Source organism: Chiloscyllium plagiosum, unplaced genomic scaffold (assembly GCF_037043375.1).
Source record: "Chiloscyllium plagiosum isolate Xiang-an unplaced genomic scaffold, Cpla_swu_hap1 HiC_scaffold_13, whole genome shotgun sequence".
Taxonomy (NCBI): domain Eukaryota; kingdom Metazoa; phylum Chordata; class Chondrichthyes; order Orectolobiformes; family Hemiscylliidae; genus Chiloscyllium; species Chiloscyllium plagiosum.
Window position 1 is genome coordinate 25,267,155 of NW_028270151.1, and position 26,830 is coordinate 25,293,984.

Genomic DNA, 26,830 nt, shown 5'->3' on the forward strand with positions numbered 1-26,830 from the left:
CTCTCTCTCTCTCTCTCTCTTTCTCTCTCTCTTCCTTCTCCTCTCCTCTCTCTCTCTCCCTTCTCTTTCTTATCCTGTCTCTCTCTATCTCCCTCTTCTCTCTTTCTCTGGTCCTCCCCACCCATTTAGATGTCTCTCTCTCTTTGTCTCTCTCTCTCTCTTTCTCCTTTTCTCTCTGTCTTTGTCTCTCCCACACACTTCCCTTTCCCCTCATCATTCCTTCAGCCCTTTCAGCCCCTAGCCGATTTCTCCCAGCATTGACGTACTAACCTTTTACTTTGTTAGATGTTGCTGGAATGAAAATAAATCAGCTGCAAGTTTCCAGATGGTAGGCGCAGGAAGCTTGGGCTCATTGCCAATTGGGTAATGCCACATGTAAATGGCACCATCCCTGCCAACACCTGCGCCAACTGTGAAAGCCTTTGTGCATTATAACTTACATGAATCACTTCAGGTTGAAGAACATTGAGGTTGTGATTGGAGATGGTCTGGCAATGGCAAAGGGTTTTAATGAAGTATAAAAGGAGGAACTGGTCCTTGTGACAGGAGAATCAGTAGTCGGACTTGAGATACATGGTAAAGGATTTAGGGGAGATATAGAGATTTTTGTTTTACACAATGGGTTCTTGTGATCTGAAATGTATTGCCTGAAACAGATTCGTTTGTAACTTTCCAGTGGAATTGGATCACTATTTGACAAGTAAAAATGTCAAGATTATAAAGAAAGAGCAGAGCGTTTTAATTGATTGTACACCTCTTTGAAAGAGCCTGCACAGTTATGATTGACCAAATGGCCTCTGTGTCTCTATGAATCTAATTGTACGATGCAGACTGGTTGTTGCCTAATTTGCTGTGAAGTGAGTGTATGAAGAGTGTCACCTTATGTAAAATCGAAGGATTGTCTGTTACTGAGCCATTTGCTTCCTACAATATTGCTGTTGTCTCTCGACAGTTGGTGATGGAATTCTGCGGAGCTGGATCTGTCACTGATTTGATCAAGAACACAAAAGGGAACACACTGAAGGAAGAGTGGATCGCCTACATCTGCAGGGAGATCTTGCGGGTACAGACATTTCTTTTACACATCTGAAATGGATGCTTTAATGCAGCCCTGGTCAATGGGAATGGAAATCATATTGTGCTGATCTGATTCTTCCTTGTGAGAAATTTTATAAAAATGGGTTGGTATAGGAAAAGGGAATTGAGGAATTATAAGATCTGAGCCATTTCATAATTCCTGCCTTCGTCTCACAGCTATTTATTGCTACTTCTAAGAAATGCCACCCATTTGTTGTGTTTCTTCTCCATTTCCACAAGAAAACCATTTCCATCCTATATTGGTGCCACTGATTAATATTCATTGTATTTGAGGTGAGACAGTGGTCCTGTTGTAATGGATTAATCCAGAACCACAGATCAATGTTCTGGGGACATGAGTTTGAAACTCAATATGGTGGACTAAAAATCTAGAATTATAAACAAGTTGGTGACCATGTAAACACTGATGTGTTATAACATTCAAAAATCCCTTCTGTCTCCCTTTAAGGAAAAAAAGTCTGCTCTTTTAACTTGGTCTGGCCTATATGGTCCAGACCCTCAGCAGTGTGACTGACTCGGTCCTTTGAGCAATTAGGGATGGGTAATAAATACTGGCTGAGACAGTGACATGAATGAACATCACATGAATGAACATTTAAAAGAAAATATTGTTTGATTGCTCACTATTAGAAATATCTGTGTTTGGAATGATTGAACACTGTGTTTAATGTCTTTGGGTAAGCCAGAATGCCTTATCATTGTCCAGTAACTTGACAGCACAGATTTCAGATTGTCAATAGGAACAGTTGTGGCCATGAGGGGAAAACGATTGTTCAGCAACAACTGGTAAGATTTTTGGATGCAATGCCTGACGGGATAGTGGATATAGATTCAATCCTTTGAAAAGGAATTTGGTTAAATACTTGAAGGGTGTGAAGAAAGAATGAAGGGGGGGAGTGGGACTAATTGAATTTCTCAATGATGTCTCCTTCTGTGCTGTCCCATTGTCAGATTCTACAAAATTGCAAGAGGCAGTGAGGTCAGGACCAGCGCTATTTAAAATTCTTCCTCTTGTTTTTGAATCCCTTGCAACCTCCCTATATCTATGATCTCCTCCCACCCCACAACCCCTTTCACGTCACTGCTGGTCTAATTCTCATAATTCATGTATTTAGTTTCCTCTATACTTCTCTACAGCTTCTTCTTTCATGTCACTTAAAATTGACTTCTGACCAAGATGTTGTTTTTCTGATCTAGTATGCCCGTTGTCTCAAATTTTGCCCAATTTATATTGCACTGAAGCACCATGGGATGCTGACCAAGTCAAAAATTCTATAGAATCATCATACCACACGAAGAGGCCATTCTACCCATCACATTTGTGTTTGCTCTCTGCTAAGAGCTTCTGACCTCACCCTGCTCTCCCCTCCTTTCCCCATAGGCCTGTGTTTGTTTTCAGCTTCATATAATTAGCTGGTTGATTTTTGAAAGCCTTTATTGAAGCAGTCTCCATCACACTCAGGCGGTACACTGCAGGCCCTAACAACTTGCTGTATAACAGAAAGAAAAAGCTTTCCCTCATGCCACTGCCGCTTCTTTTAGGCATTTAAATCAGTGACCTCTGATTCGCAGAATTGTTACAGTGCAGAAGGAGACCATTCGGTCGTCATGCTGGGGCTGTTTTTCCTGGAGCATTGGAGGTTGAGGGCTGAACTAATAGAGGTTTATAACATCATGAGGGGCATGGATAGGGTAAATAAACAAGGTCTTTTTCCTGGGGTGGGGGAGTCCAGAACTAGAGGGCATAGGTTTAGAGTGACAGGGGGAAGATTTAAAAGGGACCAAAAGAGCAACGTTTTCACACACAGGGTGGTGCGTGTATGGAATGAGCTGCCAGAAGGAGTGGTGGAGGCTGGTACAATCGCAGCATTTAAAAGGCATCTGGATGGGTACATGAATAGGGAGGGTTTAGAAGGATATGGGCCAAGTGCTGGCAAATCGAACTAGATTAGTTTAGGATATCTGGTCGGCATGGATGAGTTGGACCGAAGGCTCTGTTTCTGTGCTATACATCTCTATGACTTCATGATTCTATGTCCAAACCAGCTCTCTGAGCATTTTAGCTTAGTGACAAGTTTTGCTTTTTTCCATAACCCTGCATGTTATTTCTATTTAAATAACAATCTAATTCCCACTTGAATACCTCATTTGAACATGCTCCCACCGTAGGCAGTGCATTCAAGACCCTGACTACTTGCTGTGTGAATTTTTCTTTTCTCATCTCACAGTTGCTTCTTTTTCAGAATACTTTAGAACTCGTTCTTGACCCACAGTCAATGGGAATGGTTTCACCTCGTCTATTGTGTCCAGACCATTTCCAATTTTGACGTCCATCAGCCACAGAGGCAAATATAGATGGAATCCATTGTTCCGTGAACAACAAAAAAATCTGTAGGTGTTAGAAATCAGAAACAAGAACAGAAATTACTGGGAAAACTCAGCAGGTCTGGTAACATCTGTGGAGAGACAGGAGATTAACATTTCCGTCTTCTTCCATTCTAACACAGATGCTGCCAGACCTACTGAGTTTTCTCAGCAATTTCTCATTTTGTTTCATTTAACCCCTCAGCATTTGGGCCACTGTAACAACCTCTTCATTCACAGAGTGTGAGCATTGTTAGCCAGATATGCCTTTATTGCTCCTCTCTAGTTGCCATTCAGAAGATGATGGGGAGCTGCCTTTCAGAATCCCCATTGACTGTGTGATTTGGTATAAATGAATGACTTCAGATGAAAGTTAGGAGCCGACCCTGTTGTTAGGGGTGTGAGGTCGCCTATAGGCCAGACCTGGTAAAGATGGTAGATTTCCTTCCCGAAAGGACATTAGAGAGCCAATTGATCTTTTCCTAGTCCCTCCCCATGACATGCTTGCCCTTCCTGACAGTAGCTTTGCATTTGAGATTTGTTGCTTCAGCTAACTTCTCACCTGTTGGCTCAGTTCTAAGTTTGAATTTACTGCTGAATACCTGGTGACTGCTTTATCTTATGATTCTAGGGCCTGACTCATCTTCATCAACACAAGGTCATTCACCGTGATATCAAGGGTCAGAATGTCTTGTTGACAGAGAATGCTGAAGTCAAGTTGGGTGAGTGCAAGTTTGATTATTTCAACTTCTCTCTGGTCTCCCAAGGTGCTTGGTCCTGTTACCAGGAACTGGTTTTCTGGACATGGTGCCCATCCTTCCATTCTTTCTGACTGCACCTGGCTGTTGACCATTGGAACCAAATCTATTCTTATCTTCTTTCGCAGTGTGTAATAACCAACAAATAATATCTGGACATTCAGTCAATTTAAGCCTCTTCCCTGATTTTCAGTCAGATCATACCTACCTCGTTGCAGTGCTCATGTTGTTTCCGTATCCTCTGCCATTATCCAATAAAAATCTATTGTTCAATTCTTCACCTTGCAACTATTGGTCCTCTTTGTGGCTCAGAATCCCCAGACGTTGTTGTGGTATCTGGACAGACCAATCTATGCCTCCCAGTACCACACAGGGGCCTGGATTGATCACCGAGTCAATGAGGGGAAGCTCCCTCTAGCTCTGTGTGGAGTTATCCTGGTCAATCCTGCCCATGTTTTTCTCTTTGTCTGACATCTCTGAACCACGTAACTGTTGTATTATTCAATTTTTTGAGGCGTAAACATCGAGACTAGGTGCAGGAGAAGGCTATTTGACCTCTCTTGTCTACCTTGCTATTCAGTATTATCATGACTGATCCTTGATGTCAATACCATATTGCCACTTTCTCTCCATGCGCCTGGTGCCTTTAACATTGAAAACAAAAATCAGTCTCTATCATGCATATACTCAGTGATCTGGACTCCATAGCTTTCCACAGGAGGGAATGTCGCAGGTTCACCAGCCTCTGAATGAAGAAATAGTTCCTCAGCTCAGTCTTAAATAGTCTATCCCTAATCCTGATACATTGAACCTTAGTTCTCCACACCCCAACCAGGGGAAAGATCTTCATTGCATCTCGCTTCTCTATCCCTGTTAGAATTTTATACAATATAGCCAGAAAAAGTGAACGAGGTTGCCAGTTCTCATGGGATGTAATCCTGGAGGCTTCGTCATCTGAGGTCTTTCCTCTCATGGTGCTGCCTTGCGCATGCTCCCTCTAGTGGTCACTCGGTGCATTTCTGCTTGGGTCACTCATGGCCAAACGGAAAACAAACAGCCTCTCCCTTACCAATTGGGTGAATCATGTCCATCAAACAGACTTTCTTTTCTTTCCAAACTCTGGCAATTTCCCAACCGATCGATCAGTTCTAAGCTCTGCAGTCCTGCCACATCCAGTTGTGAATATGGGTGGACAATCAAACAATTCACAGGAGGAGCAGTTTTCAAGTTTTCAATACTATTGCCAGTAGAATGTCAGGGACCACAACCTTTGCAGTATTCAGTATCTGTATATATTTCTTAATGCTGAAGACTTCTGCTCCAGAACTTGCCACACACTAAGCCAACCTGTTCCAGTACAGCTACAACACTGAAATCTTCCCAACAATGTGGAAATTGCCCAGGTCCATCCTGAACACAAAAAGCAGGACAAATCCAATCCAGCCAATTACCCCACCTCGATTATCAGTAAAGTGATGGAAGGTATCATCAAGCAGCACTTTCTCAACAGTGACCTGCTCCCTGATGCCCAGTTTGGGTTCTGCCAGGGCCATTCAGCTCTAGACCTCATTACAGCCTTGGTTAGAACATGGACAAAAGAGCTGAATTCCAGAGGCGAGCTGAGAATGAGAGTCCTTGACATCAAGGTTGCTTTTTATCATTGTGGCATTAAGGATCCCTAACAAAACTGAAATCAATGAGTATCAGAGGGAAAACTGTTCACTGATCGGAATTATACTTGACACGTACAAAGAATTTTGTAGTTGTCTGAGGTCAGTCATCTCAGCTCCAGGACATCTCTGCAGGAGTTCCTCAGGGTATTTTCCTAGGCCCAAGCATCTTCAGCAGCTTCATCAATGATCTTACCTCCATCATAAGGTCAGAAATGGGGAAGCTCACTGATGACTCTTCAGTTACCGAAGATGTCCATGTACAAATGCAGCAAGAACTAGACTGTTCTGACAAGTGGTAAGTAACATTCACACCACACGGCTGCCAGGCAATGGCAATCTCCAAGAGATGGAAATCTAACTGTCTCATTGACATCCAATGGTATTTTCATATCTGAATCCCCCACTATCAACATCCTGGAGTTACCATGGTCAAGACAGAACTGGTATAGCTATATAAACAACAGGCTACAAGAACAGTTCAGACAAGAAATCTTGACTTGAGTAAGTCATCTCCTAAATCCCCAAAGCCTGTCCACCATCTACAAGTAAGGTGTGTAATGGAATAATCCCCAATTGCCTGGATGGTGTCAAGCTTCATTGACATTCAAGAAACCTGATACCATCAAGAACAAAGCAACCCACTTGATAGGCACCACATCCACAAGTATCCACTCCCTCCACCGTAGGAGCTCAGTGGCAGTAGTTTGCACTATTTAGAAGATACTCTGCAGAAATTCACCATAGACCCTTGGCAGCTTCCAAACCAATGACCACTTCCATCCAGAAGGACAAGGGCAGCAGATATTTGGGAACATTACAGCCTGCAAATTCACCTCCAAGTCACCCACCATTCTGACTTGGAACTATATTACTGTTTCTTCAATGTTGCTAGGTCAAAATCCTGGAAGTCCCTCCTTAAGGACATTGTGGATCTACTGACAGTACATGGACTGCAGAGTTTCAAGAAGGCAACTCACCACCACCTTCCTAAGGGCAACTAGGGATAAGTAGTAAATGCTAGCTCAGTGAGCAATGCTCCCATTCCACTGGTGAATTTAAAAAAAAATCTAATATCTCCTCCTTTTTAATCATAACATGTTCTAGAACCTCACTATTCCAACTGAAACCCATGCTATAATGTTTTACTCCTTTGTGAATACAGCTGAGAAAGATTTATTTAAGACCTCACCTGGCTCCATGCACAGATAATCCTTTTGGTCTCTAATAGGCCCTACTCTTTCTCTAGTAATCCTCTTATTCTTAATATACTTACAAGATGCTTTGGGTTTTCCTTACTCCTATCTGCCAAAGATATTTCATGGCCGTTCTTTGCTGTCTACACTCTCTCTATTCCTTTAAAGGGCTGTCCTGTTTCTAATGAACTGTACCTGATGTATGCTTCCCTCTTTTTCAACCTCTCAATATCCCTTGACATCCAGACTTCCCTGGACTTGCTTTCCTTGCTGTTCATCTTTAGAGGAACATGCTGGCCCTGAATTCTCACTACACTATTTTTAAAGGGCTCCCACTTTCCAAATATAGACATAACCGCAATTAGTTGCTCTCAGTCCATGTTTGCCAGATCATGTTTATTAATGTTGAAATTGGCATTCCCCCAATTTAGATACTTAACTTCTGTAATGCCTATATTCCTGTCCATAATGACTTTGAAACTTGCAGATTTATGGTCACTATTCCCATAATGCTTCTCCACTGAAGTTTCAATCACTCTACTGAATATATTCCATTGGATTAGGTCCAGCACCACCTTAGCTCCAGTATCTACGTTCTGGCACAAAAAGGTTCTCCTAAATGCACTTTTAAAATTCCACCCTGTCTTATTCTCTCACGCTAAGGCAATCCCAGTTAATGTTAGTAATGTTGAAATCCCCTGCAACTATAAACCTGTTTGTCTATGAACTTCCTGTGAGTTGCCTTCATATCTGCTCCTCTATCTCCCTCTGACTGTTGGGAAGCCTGCAACAATAATTCCAGGAAGTATTCACCCCTTTTTTATTTTGAAGGTGTACCCTAATCTTTAACCGTCTTGGATACCCCAGAGCATTGCTGGAGAGTTGGTAAACCCAGGAAGGAGGAAATGAGGCACAAAGCATCCTTTCCCTTGGCAGTACCTTGGCAGTGCCTAGCACAGTCTGATTAGTCAAGGACATTCATTAATGCTCTATATGTTTTGATTTGATGTAGTTGACTTTGGAGTGAGCGCGCAGCTTGACCGGACAGTAGGGAGGAGGAACACATTCATTGGCACACCCTACTGGATGGCACCCGAAGTGATAGCTTGTGATGAGAATCCAGATGCCACTTACGATTTCAAGGTGAACATTGAATTATTTATTTAAAGGTTGCAGCCAGCTGCAATGTATTTTCTCACACCACAATGTGATTGGTCACCTTTGTTATTTTAAATGCTCATTCTGGGGATCATTGAGAAGGCAGTGCCAATGGCAGGCAGCGAGAGTGGGAGAGACTCTTGGGAAGACATTGGAGCTTTTAATGACTGTTCATAACTCTAGGCTACAACGTGCAGGTAAAAGTGTCTACTGCCACAGCATCTTGGACTCCTGGTGTAACTGGTCGGTTTCGGTTCATTGGCTCAGTGGTTAGTCTGGTTCAGCTCATTGCCAATAGCATGGGGTTTGATCCCCAGTCTGACCGAGGTGGATTCAAAGCCTGTCCCTTCACCTGTTCGTGTTGGAGAATATATTGATGACTCTGGGCAGAGAGCTGATAAAGTGAGTGACCCTTGCTGTCCCTTTCCCCCTCCTCCATCTGCCAGAGATGGCATGATCCCTGCCAGGGTTTTTTTTTTGGTTTAAACCTCTTCGGTTTTCTGATACAGTATTCTCAAGAAGGGTCACTGGATCTGAAATGGTAACTCTGATTTTTCTCTACTAATGCTACCGGTCTTGCTGAGATTTTCCAGCAATTTCTGCTTTTCAAGAGAACAAAGAAAATTTACAGCCCAGAAACAGGCCCTTCGGCCCTCCAAGCCTGAGCCGATCCAAATGTACTGTCTAAACCTGTCGGTCAATTCCTAAGCATCTATATCCCTCTGCTCCCCACCTAATCATGCATCTGTCCAGACGCATCTTAAATCAATCCACCGTGCCTGCCTCTACCACCTCTGATGGCAACGCATTCTGGACACCCACCACCCTCTGTGTGAAGTACCTGCCACGTGTATTCCCGTTAATCTTTCCACCTCTCACCTTGAAAGCGTGACCTCTCATTATGGAATCCTTCACCCTGGGAAAAAGCTGGTCTCTATCCACCCTGTCTATACTCTTCATGATTTTGTAAACCTCAATCAGGTCCCCCCTCAATCTCCTTTTTTCTAATGAAAATAAACCTAACATACTGATCAAATCCTACTGACTGGGAATCAAACCCAGCACTGATCCCTGTGGAACACCACTAGTCACCTTTCTCCATTTCGAGAAACTCCCTTCAACTACTCCTCTCTGTCTCCTATTGCTCAACCAGTTCTTTATCCACCTAGCGAGAACACCCTACACACCATCTGACTTCACTTTCTCCATTAGTTTACCATGGGGAACCTTATCAAACGCCTTACTAAAGTCCATGTATATGACATCAACAGCCCTTCCTTCATCTATCAACTTGGTCACTTCCTCGAAGAACTCTATTAAGTTGCCTATCACTGATAAACCCATTCATTTCTAAATATAAATAGATACTATCCCTCAGTACCCTCTCCAGCAACTTTCCCACCACCGATATCAGGCTCACTGGTCTGTAGTTACCCAGAATATCCCTACTACCCTTCTTGTACAGGGGGACAACATGAGCAACCTTCCAGTCCTCCAGCACCTCACCTGTATTTATGGATGCCACAAAGATATCTGTCAGGGTCCCAGCTATTTCCTCTCTCGCCTCCCTCAGCAACCTGTGATAAATCCCATCCGGTCCTGGGGATTTGTCCACCTTAATAACCTCTAGCCTACCAACACATCTTCCCTACTGATGCCAATGTGATCCAGACTAATCAAACTTCTATCTCTAATCTCAAGATTCATGTTCCTCTCCTCAGTGAACACTAATGCAAAGTAATCATTCAGAATCTCACCCATTCTCTCAGGTTCAACACACAGCCTTCCTTAGTTATCCTTTAGTGGACTAATCCTTTCTCTCGTTACCCACTTGCTTCTTATATAAGAGTAAAATGCTTTGGGATTCTCCTTAATTCTGCTTGCTAAAGCTATTTCATGACCTCTTTTAGCCCGCTTGATTCCTAGTTTAAGACTTGTCCTACCCTTCCAATATTCCTCCAGGGCCTGTTCTGTTCTTAGCTGCTAGACTTTATGTACGCTTCCCTTTTCCTCTTGACTAGTCGTACAATTTCTCCTGTCATCCACGGTTCATGAATCTTGCCCTTCCTATCCTTTGCCTTCAATGGGACATGCCTATCCTGCACTACCTTTAACCTATTTTTGAAAGCCTCCCACATATTAAATGTGGACTTCCCTTCAAATAGTTGTGTCCAATCCACATTTCCGAGCTCCTGCCTAATTTTGATATAATTGGCCTTGGCCCAGTTTAGTACTCTTCCCTTAGGACCATGCTCATCTTTATCTATGAGTATTCTAAAACTTACAGAATTGTGGTCACTGTTCCCAAAGAAATCCCCCACCGCAACTTCTACCACCTGTCCTGGCTCGTTCCCCAGTACCATGTCCAATATGGCCCCTTCCCTCATCAGACTATTGACATACTGCTCTAGAAAACTCTCCCGGACGCTTCTTACAAATTCTATCCCATCCAGACCTCTGACGCTAAGTGTATCCCAGTCATTGTTAGGAAAATTAAAATCTCCCATCACCACTACTCTATTGTCTCTACATTTTTCTTTAATTTTGATTTGGTTTTCTAATAATCCCTCTACTTTTGTTAACAGAGTGATTTGTGGTCTTTGGGAATCACTGCTATGGAAATGGCCGAAGGAGCTCCACGTAAGTTTTAGTTTTCGCCCTTTCTGTTGAATTCTTTGCCTTTTACTTTTTTTGTTCGGCTTTTGCCTGTATCTGCTGTGGTTGTAGCAACTTCTCTTCTCTCTCAATCACGTTTGCTCTGCTTTTTTCCTGTAGCCCTGTGTGACATGCACCCAATGAGGGCCTTGTTTCTCATCCCGAGGAACCCACCACCTCGATTGAAGTCCAAAAAGTGGTGAGTATTGCAAGGTCAGATGCCAAGTGACTGTATAGTACTGTCTCCATTTTGGTTATTCTATCAGAGAAAAGGATAACAATCCCCACTGGTGGCTAATGCTCCTATCCTGCACATCAACGAACACTACGAGCAATTTAGTATGGCCAGTCCAGCTAACCTACACATTTTTGGACTGTGAGGGGAAACCTACACAGACACAGGGAGAGCATGCAAACTCCATATATATAGTTGACCAAGGCTGGAATTGAACCCGCATCGCTGGTGCTGTGATGTAGCAGTGCTAATCACTGTGTCCCCATGCCAATATACCTTAAATAAACCCAATAGATCACTGTACCTTTAAGCAATCTGCTCACCACACATATCTTGTGACCTGAGGATATATAGGTCTCATACATCATCTTATGATCATTTGAAGTATGCTCCTCTTTGATAATCGAATAGTCTAATACTAGCCTGGTCGCGGATGTGCCTGTGAATTCAGTCCTTATGTACAATAGTCAGCGGTTGGATTTTCAACCCTATGTTATCCAGTTTCTTATGTGGAATAACATAAATGTTGTTACATCAGGCTTTTGGAGGCAGAATCCAAATTAGTCACCTCTGTAATTATGCACTGAGTAAGAAGGTCTTTGAATGACATTTCTGACTCGCCACTTAAGGGCCTCATCTTGCCATGGTCTGGTTACCTGTCCCCTTGACAGACAGAATGGAGGCTGGTTTCGTGACTGAGAAACCATGGCAACTTTTTAATGGGTGGGGAGGTGGGTTCCATTTACTTCAATCCAGGGCATTCAGAGGTGTGGATGTGTGGCATGGTGATTGGCATCTGTCAGCCACCCCATGCACTTTCCTTCTTGATTTTCTCCTTCACTCTTCCCCAGGTCAAAGAAGTTTGTGTCTTTTATTGAGGGGTGCTTGGTGAAGAATCATGGGCAGAGGCCAGCGACAGATCAGCTGCTGAAACATCCCTTCATCAGGGACCAACTCAATGAGAGGCAAGTCCGGATCCAACTCAAGGACCACATTGACCGGACCAAGAAGAAGAGAGGCGAGAAAGGTGAGTACTAGTTTTCAACAGTGAATATGGGAGAACTGTTGTCTGCTTTCTTCCTCTATGAACCTCAGCTATTGACTATTCCAATGCTGTCTGAACTGAACTGAGATACGTGCTCCCACCTCCATCCATCTTGAACCCAACTAAAAATTTAGATGTAATTTGCCAGTGCCCACATTGCTCGCTGGTTCCTGGTCTTGATAAGTCTTTGTTTTTTTTTCCACTTTGTTGATAGTATCAATTATCTAATCAATCAGAACTAACTGCTCCTCGTACAGTGGATATGTTGAGTTTAATCAGAGTTTAAACCATAAAATAACATACAATAACATACCAAAAATGCATGTTGCGCGTGGCATATTGTGTGCAATTCTGGTCTCTCTCCTATCGGAAAGATGTTGTGAAACCTGAAAGGGTTCTGAAGAGATTTCCAAGGATGTTGCCAGGGTTGGAGGGTTTGAGCTATAGGGAGAGAATGAATAGTTTGGGGCTGTTTTCCCTGGAATGTTGGAGGCTGAGGGCTGACCTGATAGAGGTTTATAAAATCATGAGGGGCATGGATAGGATAAATAGACAAGGTCGTTTCCCTGCATTGGAGGAGTCCAGAACGAGAGGGCATAGGTTTAGAATGAGAAATGAAAAATTTAAAAGGGACCTAAGGAGCAACTTTTTCACGCAGAGGGTGCTACATGTGATGTGCTGCCAGAGGAAGCAGTGGTGGCTGGTATGATTACAACATTTAAAAATCTGAATGGATTTATGAATAGGAAGGGTTTAGAGGGATATAGGCCAAGTGCTGGCAAATGGGATTAGATTAGTTTAGGATATCTGGTCAACATGGATGAGTTGGACCGAAGGGTCTGTTTCTGTGCTGTACATCTCCATGTCTCTTTGACTCTAGATGAATGGGGTAATGTGCTTCCATTACACAGACAGCTCTTTTCTTCTTTCTTTCCCCTTGGTGCCTCAAATCTTCATAGTGTCGCCAAATATTCAAGAATGTAACCACAGATTTACCCAGAAGTCTTTACATTGCCCCTTGCTCTCAATCCACTTAATACCCTTTATCAGGGGTGCATGCCTGGTTGGATTATTGATGAGATCTTATTGTCCTGTAATTATTTACATTACTATATCACTGTAACCTCCTGCAGGCCCAATAAACCCCCTATATCTGTCACCACCATCAGCCCCCACAATTCTCATGATCTCTGTAATATCCTCCAGCCTCTACCTCCAGTTTGCCCCAAATTATATGACTGCTTCTAATTCTGATAGACAATAGACAACAGGTTGCAGGAGTAGGCCATTTGGCCCTCTAAACCAGCACCACCAAGCCTCTGATTTTCATGACTTGACCATTGATGGTCACATCTTCAGCTGCATAATGTGAAATACTCTCCCTAAACCATCTCACCTCTCTAAATCCCTCTCCTTTAAGGGAGTTCCTTGAAACATCTCTCTCTCTCTCAATTAATTTGTTTGGTCACTGTTCTTTATTTCTTCTTCTGTTCGCTCAGTCTCTGACCTTAATAATGTTGTGTGAAGCATCTTGGAAACTTTTCTACATTAAAACTGTCACAGAAATATACAGTGTTGTAACCTAATATGACACATGACTTTTCTGTGATTACTACAGATGAGACAGAATACGAATACAGTGGGAGCGAGGAAGAGGAGGAAGATCATGAATTCGGAGAACCAAGGTAACTGAGCTTGAATCAAATGGAGGACTTGGGGGGGGAGAGGGGAGGTGGGGAGGGGAGTGTGGGATTCTTTCTTCCCTCCAATTTGTTGACTTCAGTGTTGTTAATTGAAATGAAGACCGTTGGGATTTCAGTTGTCCTTGGTATCTCCATGTATTAGTGGGAAATGCTGTTGTCTGAGTCCAAAGTTGGGTTTTATTTCCATTCAAGAGACTTGAGACTTTATCCTGAGCTGATAGTCCCATTGTGGTCGTGAGGGAATGTTCCACTGTCCGAGGTGTTTTAGATGTATTCGGTAACTGAGAATCTGTCTGCTTTGTTGAGTATACATAAAGCAACATGTGGCCATTATTTTGCAGAAGGACAAGAGAGCTCTTAAAGTCCTGGGGCCAATATTTATCCCTCAATCAATGTCACTGAAACAGATGATCTAGTCATTTTACCTCATCACTGCTTTTGAGAGCTTGCTCTGCATAAATTGATGAATGGATTTCCTCTATTACAACATTGAGCACACTGTTGAAAATATTTTATTAGCTGTGAAGAGTTTAGGAACCTTCATAAATTCTTTCTGGGCACAAATATGACAGTGAAGTGCAACAAAGCCAATTTGTTGAGCTTTGTTGTAATTGAGGTCAGGGATAGCTTCTGAGTTTTGAATCTCACACCAATACTCTTCTCCAATCAAGCTGCAATGTTGAAGGTTCTCCAGCTCTCCTGATAATGCACAATCTAATGACTTCCCACCCCCTACCCCCACCTACCTCATCCAGTTCCATCGTGAACCTGCCTGGAGAATCCACCCTCCGCCGAGACTTCCTGCGCCTGCAATTGGCCAACAAGGAAAGGTCAGAGGCCATCAAGAGGCAACAGCTGCAGGAGCAGCAGCAGCGGGAAAACGAGGAGCACAAGCGCCAACTGCTGGCTGAGCGGCAGAAACGCATTGAGGAGCAGAAGGAGCAACGGCGGAGACTAGAAGAGGTAATAGGGCTTGGGATAGGGTGAAGAACAGCCAGCCTTGACTGTGACTGGCACTAATTCTTTTTGCACATTTCTGTGGATGTGGATGGACACTCTAGGAAGCTGCCTGTATGGGTCTAGCACTGTGGGGCAGCTCATATGACTACTCATAGACATTTTGGTCTTGTGTTGCATCACTATTGTTTCAAGCCCAACCACATTTTTGAGCAACCATCCATACATTTTTATTTTGAAGCAGAGAGCATATTTACCCTTTCCAATGGATGTAAAAGATTCAGTAGCACTGTTTTAAAGAGGAGGAAGAAGACTCCTGCCTCCACCTCCCCCCCACCCCCCACACCGTGTTCTGAAGTCAATATTCATCCCTCAATCAAGTTCACTGTCTAATCATCGTTATATTGCTGTGTGAGGGAGCTTTCTGTTATGCACATTGACAGCCTCATTTCCTACAGTGCAACAGTGACTACATTTTGCAAATTTTCATACATTCAGTGAAGTACTTTTGGATGGCATGAGGTTCAGAAAGTTGCTTTAGAAATGAGAATGCCTTTTCTTCTCAGCAGCAGCGTAAAAACTGAAAGAGACCATTTTGCTTGATTGTTATTCACTTAGAATCCTGACTGATCTGTACATTAGCTAGACCATTTGGTGACCATTAATAGCCTTTGCTGTCAAAACCTATCAATCCCTATTTTGACATTGTAAATTGATCCACAGCTTCAAAAACCATCTGGTAACGTGCTTTTTTTTTAACCTGTTAATTTCATATGAAACACAAAAGTAGAGAGCCTGGAATGAGGGCAGTCAGCCCTCAGATCTCTTTGAGAGAGCTATCCAATTAATCCGATAACTAATCCTTCCCTATTATCCTGGAAAACGGTCCATTTTGAGGATTTATCCAAATAATTTGTGGAAGTAAATTTCTGAAACTGCTTCCAGTACCCTTTCAATTACAGTGTTCCACATGATGCACTTGCTGCATTTTTTAAAAGGAACTCTCCTCCCGCTCTCTGATTCTTTTGTCAGTTATTTTTTTAAAAATAATTCACAGGACATGGACATCACTGGCCAGCATTCATTATCCATTTTCAAATTGCCCTCCTGGTAGTATCGTGTTAACATTCAGTGACTTGCTACAAGGCGTTTTCACAGAGCAGTTAAGAGTCATCAATAATGCAGTGGGTCTGGAGTCACAAGTCAGCCAGACCAGGTAAGGATAGCAGATGTCCTTCCTGAAAGGTCATCACTCAATCAGGCGAGATTTTGGGATAACTTGGGAATTACATGGTCACCATTACAGATGCCAACTATGCACTTCAGATTTATTTAATTACTCACATGTATATCTCCCAGCAGCCATGAGGTAAATTAACTTGTGTCTAGTTTGACCACAGATGAGATGTTAAACTGAGGCCTCATCAGACTGCTTTGGTGGATGGAAAAGATCTCCTCGGGCTATTTTGAAGAGCAGGGAGGTTATCTCCAGTGTGCTGTCAAATATTTATCCCTTCAATATTGGTCCCTCAATCAGCGTCACAAAAATCAAATAGCTGACCATTATAATACTGCTGCTTCCCAGAGACCAGCAGAGGCTGGATCATTGAATATATACAGGTCTGAGTTGGACAGATTTTGATCAGCAAGGGAGTTTAGGGCTATAGGAGATGGGGCTGGAAAGTGGAGTTAAAGCTACAATCAGATTAGCCATAACATTTTTGAATAGTAAACACTCTTGATAGGCTTAATAGCTTGCTGTTATTAGGAGCTTGCTCTGTGCAAAATTGGTTGTTGAAATGCTGAAGCATTTGAAATGTACTTTATTGGCTGTAAAGTATTTTGAGATGCTTGGTGGTTGTGTGGAATGCTTCACTATAAAAATGCACATCTTTGTTTGTGTTTCCATTAGGGCTCAGATTCTCTGGCCTGCTTTGTTCAGTAACAAAACCACTTTATTTCTTTACGTTACAACTTATGGGCGTTACAACTTATGGCTTTATACACCCCAATTAAATTTCCTCTTAAATCTTTCACTCCAAGAAGAGCAATCCCAGTTTCTCCACATCATTGAATGTCTTCCTGCCTGTTACCAGTTGATTAAATTTATGTTCTTTCTCTTCAAATAATGTTTATTTTTTAGCCAAGGTATGTCCTGTTTATTGATTTCTGGTCTATTCTTCTCGTTTTACCCTTTGACATCCCCTCTCACTGGTCAGCAATTCAGTGTTTCTTATAAAACGATGTGATTGAGTAGCAGTGTGAGGGGGCATTTGATGGAAATATAACCTTTTCTGTTGACGTGTGTTTGGTAGTTTTGAATGTTGCTATTGTTTCTGAGTCTGGCAGGATAGGGAAGAATGGCTCCTTCCTGTCTAGCTTTTGGTGCGAATATGACTGATTCTATAGAATGAATAGCTGACTCAGCAAGGACCAGGGTAAGGGAAGCTCATGTGCAAGAATAAACAATGTGAATAAGCTTGTGTCCTTATAGATTTCTCTACATCTCTTTGTATCAATGACATAGGATAAAGAAAAAGATCCAGGTCCATCCAACTCCAAGTTAATAGAAAATACAAGGCAGCCATTTAGCTCATCTAACTTGCCTTCTATCTGAGGGTTAATCTTATAGAAGTTTTTCAAATCATGAGGGACATAGATAGGATGAACAACCAAGATCTTTTCCCCATGGTAGAGGAGTCCAAAACTAGAGGGTATATGTTTAAGGTGAGATGAGAAAGATTTAAAATGGACCTGAGGGGCAACATTTTCATGCAGAGAGTGGTGGTGCATGTATGGAACGAGCTATGGTGGAGGTGGTACAATTACAACATTTAAGAGGCATCAGGATGTGTATATGAATAGGCATGGTATAGAGGGATATGGGCCAAGTGCTGGCAAATGGAACTAGATTAGGTTGGGATATCTGGTCATAATGGATGAGTTGGACTGAAGAGTCTGTTTCTGTGCATGGCTATGACTCCATGACTCTGTGAGGGTATTGGATAATGTTGGATAGAAATAATGAGCAAGGGTATGGGGAGAAGGCAGGAGAATGCCAGTACATAATGATATTCATCTGAAGAGTAGGTGCAGGCATAAGGACCTGAATAACCTCCTCCTGCACTGTAATAACTCTTTGATTCTGTGATTCTACGAAGACATGATATTAGAGTTGTTAACTATTCATATTGTAGATTCAGAGGCTTGCACAGCATAGGAGTAGGCTATTTGGCTCATCTACTCTGCATTGACATTTTGAAGGCATTAACCAATTAATCCCACTCAACCCCCACTTGCCCCACTGAAAAACTTCCCCTTTTAAAATGTATCTAATTCCCTTTTGAAAGTTGCTGATGGTTTTATGTCCAGTGTCTTTTCAGATGGTGCATTCCAGACCACAGCGACTTGACACTTAAAAAAATGTTCTTGCACCTATTTGTTTTTTTGTCCACAACTTTAAATCTGTGTAGTCTTGTGACTGAACCTCCTGCCCATGGAAACAGATGCTATCCACCTTTATCATGATTTTTTCAAGACTTTGAATGCATTTTATTTGATCTATTTAACCTCCTCTGCTCTTGGATCAACCATCCCAGCTTCAGCAATCACTCCACAGAATTAAAAACCTCATCACTGTGACAATGTTGGTAAAACTCCCCACTGGCTCCAAAGTTTTGACTTCTGAAACTGCAGTGGGCAGAAATAGACACAGTATTTTAGCTTGGGCCTAGCCAGTAACATAACATTCAGCATAGATTATGCCAATCATTCACAATAATGAACCTATTACAACCCTGTTGTGTGTTGTTTAAGCCCCCACCAACATTTCTTTCCCCTTTCCATTCACCCCATACTCTTTTACAAAGAGTTTTAATACCAAGAATGGGATGATTCTAATGACTGCTAACTGAGGCAGTATCTTGTTGTCCTATTCAGCTGCCCCATTTGATTTCTAATATTTGGAATGAGACACTACATGTGGTGAAAGGAGGACCCTAAAGCTTTCAACAGATAGGTAAGGAATAAAAGGATGATTAAGGTCCAGTCAAAGGCAAAAGTGGGAAGTTGAGTGTTGACCCTGTGGAAATCTCATTGGTTTTCACTCAGGAAAAGGAGAATATTGTAGAGGAGAAGAATGAGATACGAGATATTAGACTAGAAAGGATCGAGGTTAGTTACGAAGAGGTGTTATCAATTCTAGAAGGAATGAAAGTAGACAAGTCCCCTGGGCTGGATGGGATTTATCCGAGGATTCTCTGGGAAGCTTGGGAGGAGGTGCTGGAGTATTTGGCTTTGATCTTTGAGTCATCATTGTCTACATGTTTAGTATCGCAGGACTGGACGATTGCAAATGTTGTGCCCTTGTTCAAGAAGGGGAGTAGAGATGACCCAGATAATTATAGGCCAGTTAGCCTTACTTCTGTTATAGGAAAGGTTTTGGGAAGGTTTATAAGAATTAGGATTTATAATCATCTAGCAAGCAACAATTTGATTGGATATAGTCAACACGGTTTCGTCAGGGGCAGGTAGTGTCTCACAACCTCATTGAGTTTTTTGAGAAGGTGACCAAGTATGGAGATGAGGGTAGGGCAGTTGACATGGCATACACGGACTTCAGTAAAGCCTTTGATAAGGTTCCACATGGTAGGCTGTTGGAGAAAATGCAGAGGCATGGGATTGAGGGTGACTTAGCAGTTTGGATTAGAAGCTGGCTTTCTGTGAGAAGGCAGTGAGTGGTGGTTGATGGAAAATATTCACCCTGGAGTCCGGTTACTAGTGGTATGCCACAAGGATCTGTTTTGGGACCACTGCATAGGTGGATGGATTAGTAAATTTGCAGCTGACACTAAAGTCGGTGGAGTAGTGGACAGTGTGGAAGAATACTACAGGTTGCAAGGGGGACTTGGATAACCTGCAGAATTGGGCTGCGAGGTGTTCAATGCAGCTAAATGTGAGGTGATTCACTTTGTGAAGAATAATAGGAAGGCAGAGTACTGGGTCAATGGAAAGATTCTTGGTAGTGTGGATGTGCAGATGGATCTCGGAGTCCATGTACATAGATCCCTGAAAGTTGCCATCCAGGTTGATAGTGCTGTTAAGAAGGCCTAAGGTGTGTTAGGTTTCATTGGTAGAGGGATTGAGTTCTGGAGGTGCAATAACATGCTGCAACTGTACAAAACGCTAGTGCGGCCACACTTGGAATATTGTATACACTTCTGGTCACCATGTTTCAGGAAGGATGTGGAAGGATTGGAAAAGGTACAGAGGAGATTTACTGGGATATTGCCTGATCCGGAGGGAAGCTGTTATGAGGAAAGGCTGAGAGACTTGGGTCTGTTCTCATTGGAAAGAAAAAGGCTAAGAGGGGATTTGATAGAAACATACAAGATAATCAGAGGATTAGATAGGGTAGACAGTGAAAGTCTTTTTCCTAGGATGATGACGTCAGCTTATACAAGAGGGCATAACTACAAATTGAGGGGTGATAGATTTAAGACAGATGTCAGAGGCAAATTCTTCACTCAGAGATGGTAAGGGTGTGGAATGCCCTACCTGCCAATGTAGTTAGCTCAGCTACATCAGGGAGATTGAAACAATCCTTGGATAAGCACATGGATGATGATGGGATATTATAAGGGGACGAGCTGAGAATAGTTCACAGGTCGGCACAACATTGAGGGCCGAAGGGCCAGTTCTGCGCTGTATTGTTCTATGTTCTATGTTAAGTTGAAATGTTGGAAGTTATTCTTTTGGGACACGGTGAACACGACATTTAAACTATTGTACATTACTGCTTCCTTAATGTGAGTCAGTTGGCTGCAGTGAAACTGCTGATCCAGAATCCATCCACCTTCCAGAGCTGAGGTGGGGCTGTGGTTAGGATGGGGGAGTTATTTGACTGTGAGTGAATACCAGTTTATGATATTACTGACTTGCTTCTTGTGGAATCATACCATCCAGAGAATATCCCAGAAACCCTCACAATCCCTAAGTATCCCGCTGACTGGAAAGACCCAACAGAGATGGTAACAGAGCCAGAAACACTTAAGAAGGAACTGTCCTGGTAGTCCCAACATTGACTCTGGACCCTTGAAGTCTTATGGCATCAGGTCAAGCAAGGACAAGGAAAACTCCTGAGCTGATGAATCAGTACTCCTTCAGACTGAACACCACTTAGAGGAAGTTGCTGAGGGTGTTAAGGGCACAGAATATAGCCTGGGCAGGGGAGTTCACTGTCAGCAGCACTGCTTCCCACTGAGCAGGTCAAATCCTAAAGGACAGACTGCCAAACCAGACCTGCAGCAGCTGTTGAGTGAAGTACCAAGAGGGAAGGATGTACTTGACCTCATCCTCACTAAGCTCAAGGTCATGGATGCATCTGTCTGTTGGTAAGAGTGACCACTACTTATTCCTTGTGGACACAAAGTCCCATCTTCATGCTGATGATACATTCCATCATGTTTTGTGGCACTATCACCTTGCTACATGAGACAGATATTGAACGGATCTAGCAACACAAAACTGGCCACAGCAGAAAAGTTATGTTTAACCAGCATCTGCAACTTCATGCCTTGTGTGATTATTCCCATCAAGCTAAAAGATCATCCCTGGTTTAATAAAGAGTGCAGTAGTAGCACTAGGCGTGGCTGAAATTGAGGCACCAACCTGGTGCAATTATAAAACACGATGACTTGCATGCCAAATAACATATCCAGCAAATGGTAACAGGGCTAAGTGTTCCCACAATCAATGCTTCAAACTTAAGATCTGCAGTTGTACCACATCTAGTTTATCATGGTGGACAAATCAATAACTCAGTGGGGGGAGGGAGTTTCAAAATTATTGCCATCCTCAATGAATGAGGAGCCCAGCACATACGTGCAAAATACAAGGCTGAACTACAGAGGAACCTCAATTATCCAAACAAGATGGATGGGCACTATTTCGTTCGGATAATTGATTATTCGGTTAATTGATTTCCTCTGGGGCTCGGAGTTTTCTGTGAAGTCTTCTCCCTGTTCAGGACACTAGGCAAAAGCACACTGCGTGCAAGGTGCCATCCCCGTCTGCACCCACCCCGCGCCTGCCCTCAACCCCGTTCTTCCCCATCACCCCCGTCCGCCCCCAACCCCGTCCTTCCCCACCCTGCCCCCCCCGCCCGCCCCCAATAAAGTACGTCCCCAAGCCCGTCCGCTCCCATCCCATCCCCCTGCCTGCCCCTAATCCCGCCCGTCCCCAAACCCTTCCACTCACAACCCACCCCACCATCCGCCCCCCCGCCCCCCAAACCCGCTGCCCCAACCCCACACACCAATCCTTCCCCACCCACCATCCGAACCCTCCGTTTGCGCCCCCACCCCCCACATTAAGACTGCTGCTGCCTTTGTGGGTAAGTCTTCAAATAGCATGCACACACAGACAGGCACACACAACCTTTTGATAGGTTCCACCTCTGCCCTGTACTGGACAATGTTGGCAAGGGGAGCATTTAGGGTTCACCCCTGTGTAGAACTCCAGAGAAAGTGTTGGGGGAGAGAGAGAGAGGGCGGGTGGTCAGCCATTTGGAGACGGTGCCTGTTCTCGGCAGCATTTCACTGAGTCGAGTTAGTTTTTAATCATTGTACCTGTAGACAAAAGATGAGATCAGGGTTGAAACAGCTCTTTGATGTAACGTTTCTATCGGTACCTGGAAATCACCTTCAGATAATCCGATATTTGGTAATTGATATTCGGATAATCAAGGTTCCCTTTTGTAACAGTTGTTAGCCAGAAGTGACGAGTGAATCATCCATTTTAGCTCCCTCCAGAGGTTCCTAACTTGATTCACTCAGTGTGATATCTAACTGGCTGAAGGCACCGGGTGCAGAAAAAGCTGTGACTACTTGTAACATTCTATGCCGATGACCTGTGCTCCCTAGGCAAGCTGTTCCAGTACAATATGACACTGTCACCTACCCAGCAATATGGAAAATTGTTCAGGTACATCCTGTCCACAAAAAGCAGGCAAATCCAACCTGGACAACTACTGCCCCATCAGACTATTCTTGGTCATCAGCGAATTAATCAAATTGCTCATTGGCAGTGTGATCAAATGGCTCTGGCTCAAGAATAACCTGATCACTGATGCTCAGTTCAGGTTCCTAGGGCCATCCAGCTCCTGACCTCATTATGGTCTTGGCCTAAACAAGGATAAAAGAGCTGAATTCCAGAGGTGAGGTGAGAGTGACTGCCTTTGACATCAAGGCTGCATTTGACAGAGTGTGGCATCCAGGAGTCAAACAAAACTGAAATCAGTGGGAATTTGAGGGAAGCTCTTTGCTGGAATCGTTCCTAGTACAAAATAAGCTGTCAATGCTTGATTAGATTCCCAACAGTGTAGAAACAGGCCCTTCGGCCCAACAAATCCGACTCTCCGAAGAGTAACCCACCCGGACTCATTACCCCACATTTACTCCTGACTAACTCCACCTAACACTATAGGCAATTTCGCGTGCCAATTCACTTAACCTGCACAATTCATTGTGGGAGGAAACCAGAGCAAACCTAGTTAGACAAGGCCTAACCCTCCATCTTAAGGTCAAAATTGGGGATGTTCACTGATGATTGTGCAATGTTCAGCATCATTTGTGACTCCTCAGATGCTGAAGCAGTCCATGTGCAAATGCAACAAGATCTGGACAATATCTGACTGATAAGTGGCAAATACCATTTGCACCACACAACAGCCAGACAATGACTGTCTCCAAAAGAGAAAATCCATTGGCCTTTGATATTCAATGGCATTATAATTGCTGCATCCTCCACGAATGCCTCCCTGAATGACCAGTTACCGCACGACTGGAAACACAAACAGGCTTGCAGTGAGCATTTCACCCCCTGACTCCCCCAGAGCCTGCCCACCGCCTACAAGGTACATGTCGGGAGTGTGCTGGAATACTCCCCACTTGCTTAGATGAGTGAAGCTCCAACACCATTCAAGAAGCTTAACACTGTTGAGGGGAAAGGAGCTTGCTTCATTGGCACCCCGTCCATCACCTTTCAGCATTCACTCACTCCATCACCGACGCACAGTAGCAACATTGTGTACCATTCCATGCAACAACACATCTGGGCTCCTTTGACAGCACTCCCCAAGCTTTTAACACCTAGCACTTAGAAGGACAAGGACAGCAAATACATGGGAACATCACAACCTGCAAATTCCCCTCCAAGCCACTCATAGAGTCATAGAGATGTACAGCATGGAAACAGAGCCTTCGGTCCAACCTGTCCATGCCGACCAGATATCCCAAATCAATCTAGTCCCATCTACCAGCACCTGACCCATATCCCTCCAAACCCTTCCTATTCATATACTTATCTAAATGCTTCTTAAATGTTGCAATTGTACCAGCCTCCACCACTTCTTCTGGCAGCTCATTCCATACACTTACCACCCTCTGTGAAAAGGTTGCCCCGTAGATCTCTTTTATATCTTTCCCCTCTCACCCTAAACCTATGCCCTCTAATTCTGGACTTCCCGACCCCATGGAAAAGACTTTGCCTATTTACCCTATCCATACCAAAATTTGACTTTGAAATATATCGCGGTTCCTTCCATGATGCTGGTCAAAATCCTGGAATTCCTTCTACTACTTCTTCCTACTCCCTACTCTTCCTCTTCTCTTCTTATTCTTCCTACAACTGGTATTGTGGATCCAACTACAGCACGTGGTCTATAGCATTTTAAGGAGGCAGCTCAGCTCCACCTTCTCAAGGGTTACTAAGGGTAAATAATAAACACTGGCCCAACCAGCAATGCTCTCACCCATGAACAAATAAAAGGTCTACCACATAATGTTATATAGAATGTTCAGCGGGCCATTCATCTGAAATAGGTGAAAGTGAGGACTGCAGATGCTGGAGATTAGAGTGGTGCTGGAAAAGCACAGCAGGTCAGGAAGCTGGCGAAGGGCTCCTGCCCGAAACATCGATTTTCCTGCTCCTCAAATGCTGCCTGACCTGCTGTGCTTTTTCAGCATCACACTAATCTTGACATTCAACTTAACTGTCCTTGCTGGTGTTAAATGTTCCAGACAAAGGTCCTCCCTTTCAATCTCCCACAACTTGGCCAATCTTTCTACTCCTTTTTTTCCCTCGGTGTTTGTCTCATTTCTTTCGGGAAGCATTGAGTCCCTTTCCTCTTGGCCTTTCTTGAAACTGTGAATGCCTTTGTGGATTTACAAAGGAGGATTTCCCCATTCACCCAAAAACATTTCAAGTATCTTCAGTTTATGATTCAAATCCACTTGGAGAGAGCCTGGCTATGAGCACTTTGTGTTAAGTTCTTGATATGCACATTATCTCAAATCAGATCAGCCCAGAAAGAGCTAATTCGCCTTATCACATTGGTGTTTGCCTATTCATTCTCTCCCTGAGTACTCTTAAACTGCTAGGTGTGGCTCAGTGGTTGACACTGTTTCCTCACAGTGCCAGGGACCAAAGTTCGATTCTAGCCTTGGGTGACTATCTGTGTGGAATTTGCATGTTCTCCCCATGTCTCTGTGAACTTCAGACAGGTGCTGTGGTTTTCTCCCACAGACCAAAGCTGTGCAGGCTATGGGGATTGGCCATGTCAAATTGAAAGTAGTATCCAAGGATATGTAGGCTATTTGGATCAGTCATTGTAAAGTGGGAATAATGTAGGGAGCTGGGTGGGATGCTCTTCAGAAAGTTGGTGCAGACTCAATGGGCTGATTGGCTTCTATTCACATTGTACAGATTCTATGACCCCATCTATAAACAAAATGTTCACAAATATCTCAACCTCACAAACGTGCTGCATTGACACCAGCTGTTGCTCTAGCTGCAACAACTGCCGACACTTCTTGCACATATCATTAATTAGGATATGGAAAACATTCTAGGTATTATACATGGCACAATCTATGCACTATTGTCTCCCATTCATCTATCAGATAGTAATGACTGCCACTACAAATAACCTGTAATACTTAAACAAAAATACACTAGCTCCTCATTTCTCTTCTGTTGATGTAACTTAAATATTGGGAAGTTAGCTGAATGTTTTACTTACTCTTATTTTTTAAAAAAAATTTTAAAGTTCCAGTTTCTTATGCTAACTCCTCAATGAAAAAGGGAACTGACTGGTTTTCATGCACCAGTTTGGGGTGAGTGGCCTGTTTCCGTGCTGTAGGACTCTATGACTCTAACTCACCAATACTTACCAATCAATCAACCCACTGGCTTCCCACTCTTTCCAGGTTCCATTTAATTTGTCAGTTCTAAAGGTGGGAGTAACTGATCATGTCTTTGAAAAAAAAATGAAGTTCCAGCCTTGACAAATTCTTATTGAGCTTTTAGCAGTGTCAGTTGACCTCATTGAGACGACAACCCCCCACCTAGTCATTATCGCCAGCAGCAGGATAGTCTTGAAATTGACACACGGACAGTACCCCATACCTCCACAGCCAATAGTGCACGGCATAGCCCATAATGTCTGCTCTTTGATTCACAGTTGGATCGTGTGGGAAATTCCCATGTTTCACCCTCCATAAATGTAAGTTCAGTTAAATTCATGTTGTCCCATATTCTAACCTGTATCTAGGCCCATTCACCCATTATCTCCAGTTCTCAGTAATCCATGTTGGCACCCAGTCCAGCAATTTTAAAGCTGTCTTATTTGAAAAGTCCTCCATGGCTTCCCCACCTTGCTTCCGGTCTCTGTTATTTCCTCCAGCCCCAAAATTTTCCAAGATTTCTGCTCTCCTCCAGTTTTACTTCCTTTTCCACCTCCAATTCTGAATCATTGCACCATTGGAGATTGTACATTCACATCCCTAAACCTGAAACTCCAGGATTCCAACTCTAAACTTATTCCCTAGCCTCCTTTAAAACATTTCTTAAAACCTGCATCATTCAAAAAAATGTTAACATCTCCTTGTCGGTTGCTGTATGTGGCTCAGTGTTCAATTTTGTTTAATAATA

General features: G+C 43.2%; 1 protein-coding gene across 7 annotated transcripts in view; it reads left to right on the plus strand.

Moving 5' to 3' along the window:
- The window catches only part of LOC122556119 (TRAF2 and NCK-interacting protein kinase-like), a 264,784-nt gene that overhangs the window by 166,471 nt on the left and 71,483 nt on the right, over window positions 1-26,830 (plus strand). For all 7 annotated transcript variants that reach the window (XM_087993377.1, XM_087993378.1, XM_087993379.1 and 4 more), the window contains exons 5-12: window positions 953-1,063; window positions 4,094-4,184; window positions 8,099-8,229; window positions 10,830-10,884; window positions 11,020-11,098; window positions 11,986-12,161; window positions 13,798-13,864; window positions 14,638-14,845. In XM_087993377.1, the coding sequence (XP_087849503.1) occupies window positions 953-1,063; window positions 4,094-4,184; window positions 8,099-8,229; window positions 10,830-10,884; window positions 11,020-11,098; window positions 11,986-12,161; window positions 13,798-13,864; window positions 14,638-14,845 (918 nt within the window). The remainder of the gene's footprint in view (window positions 1-952; window positions 1,064-4,093; window positions 4,185-8,098; window positions 8,230-10,829; window positions 10,885-11,019; window positions 11,099-11,985; window positions 12,162-13,797; window positions 13,865-14,637; window positions 14,846-26,830) is intronic.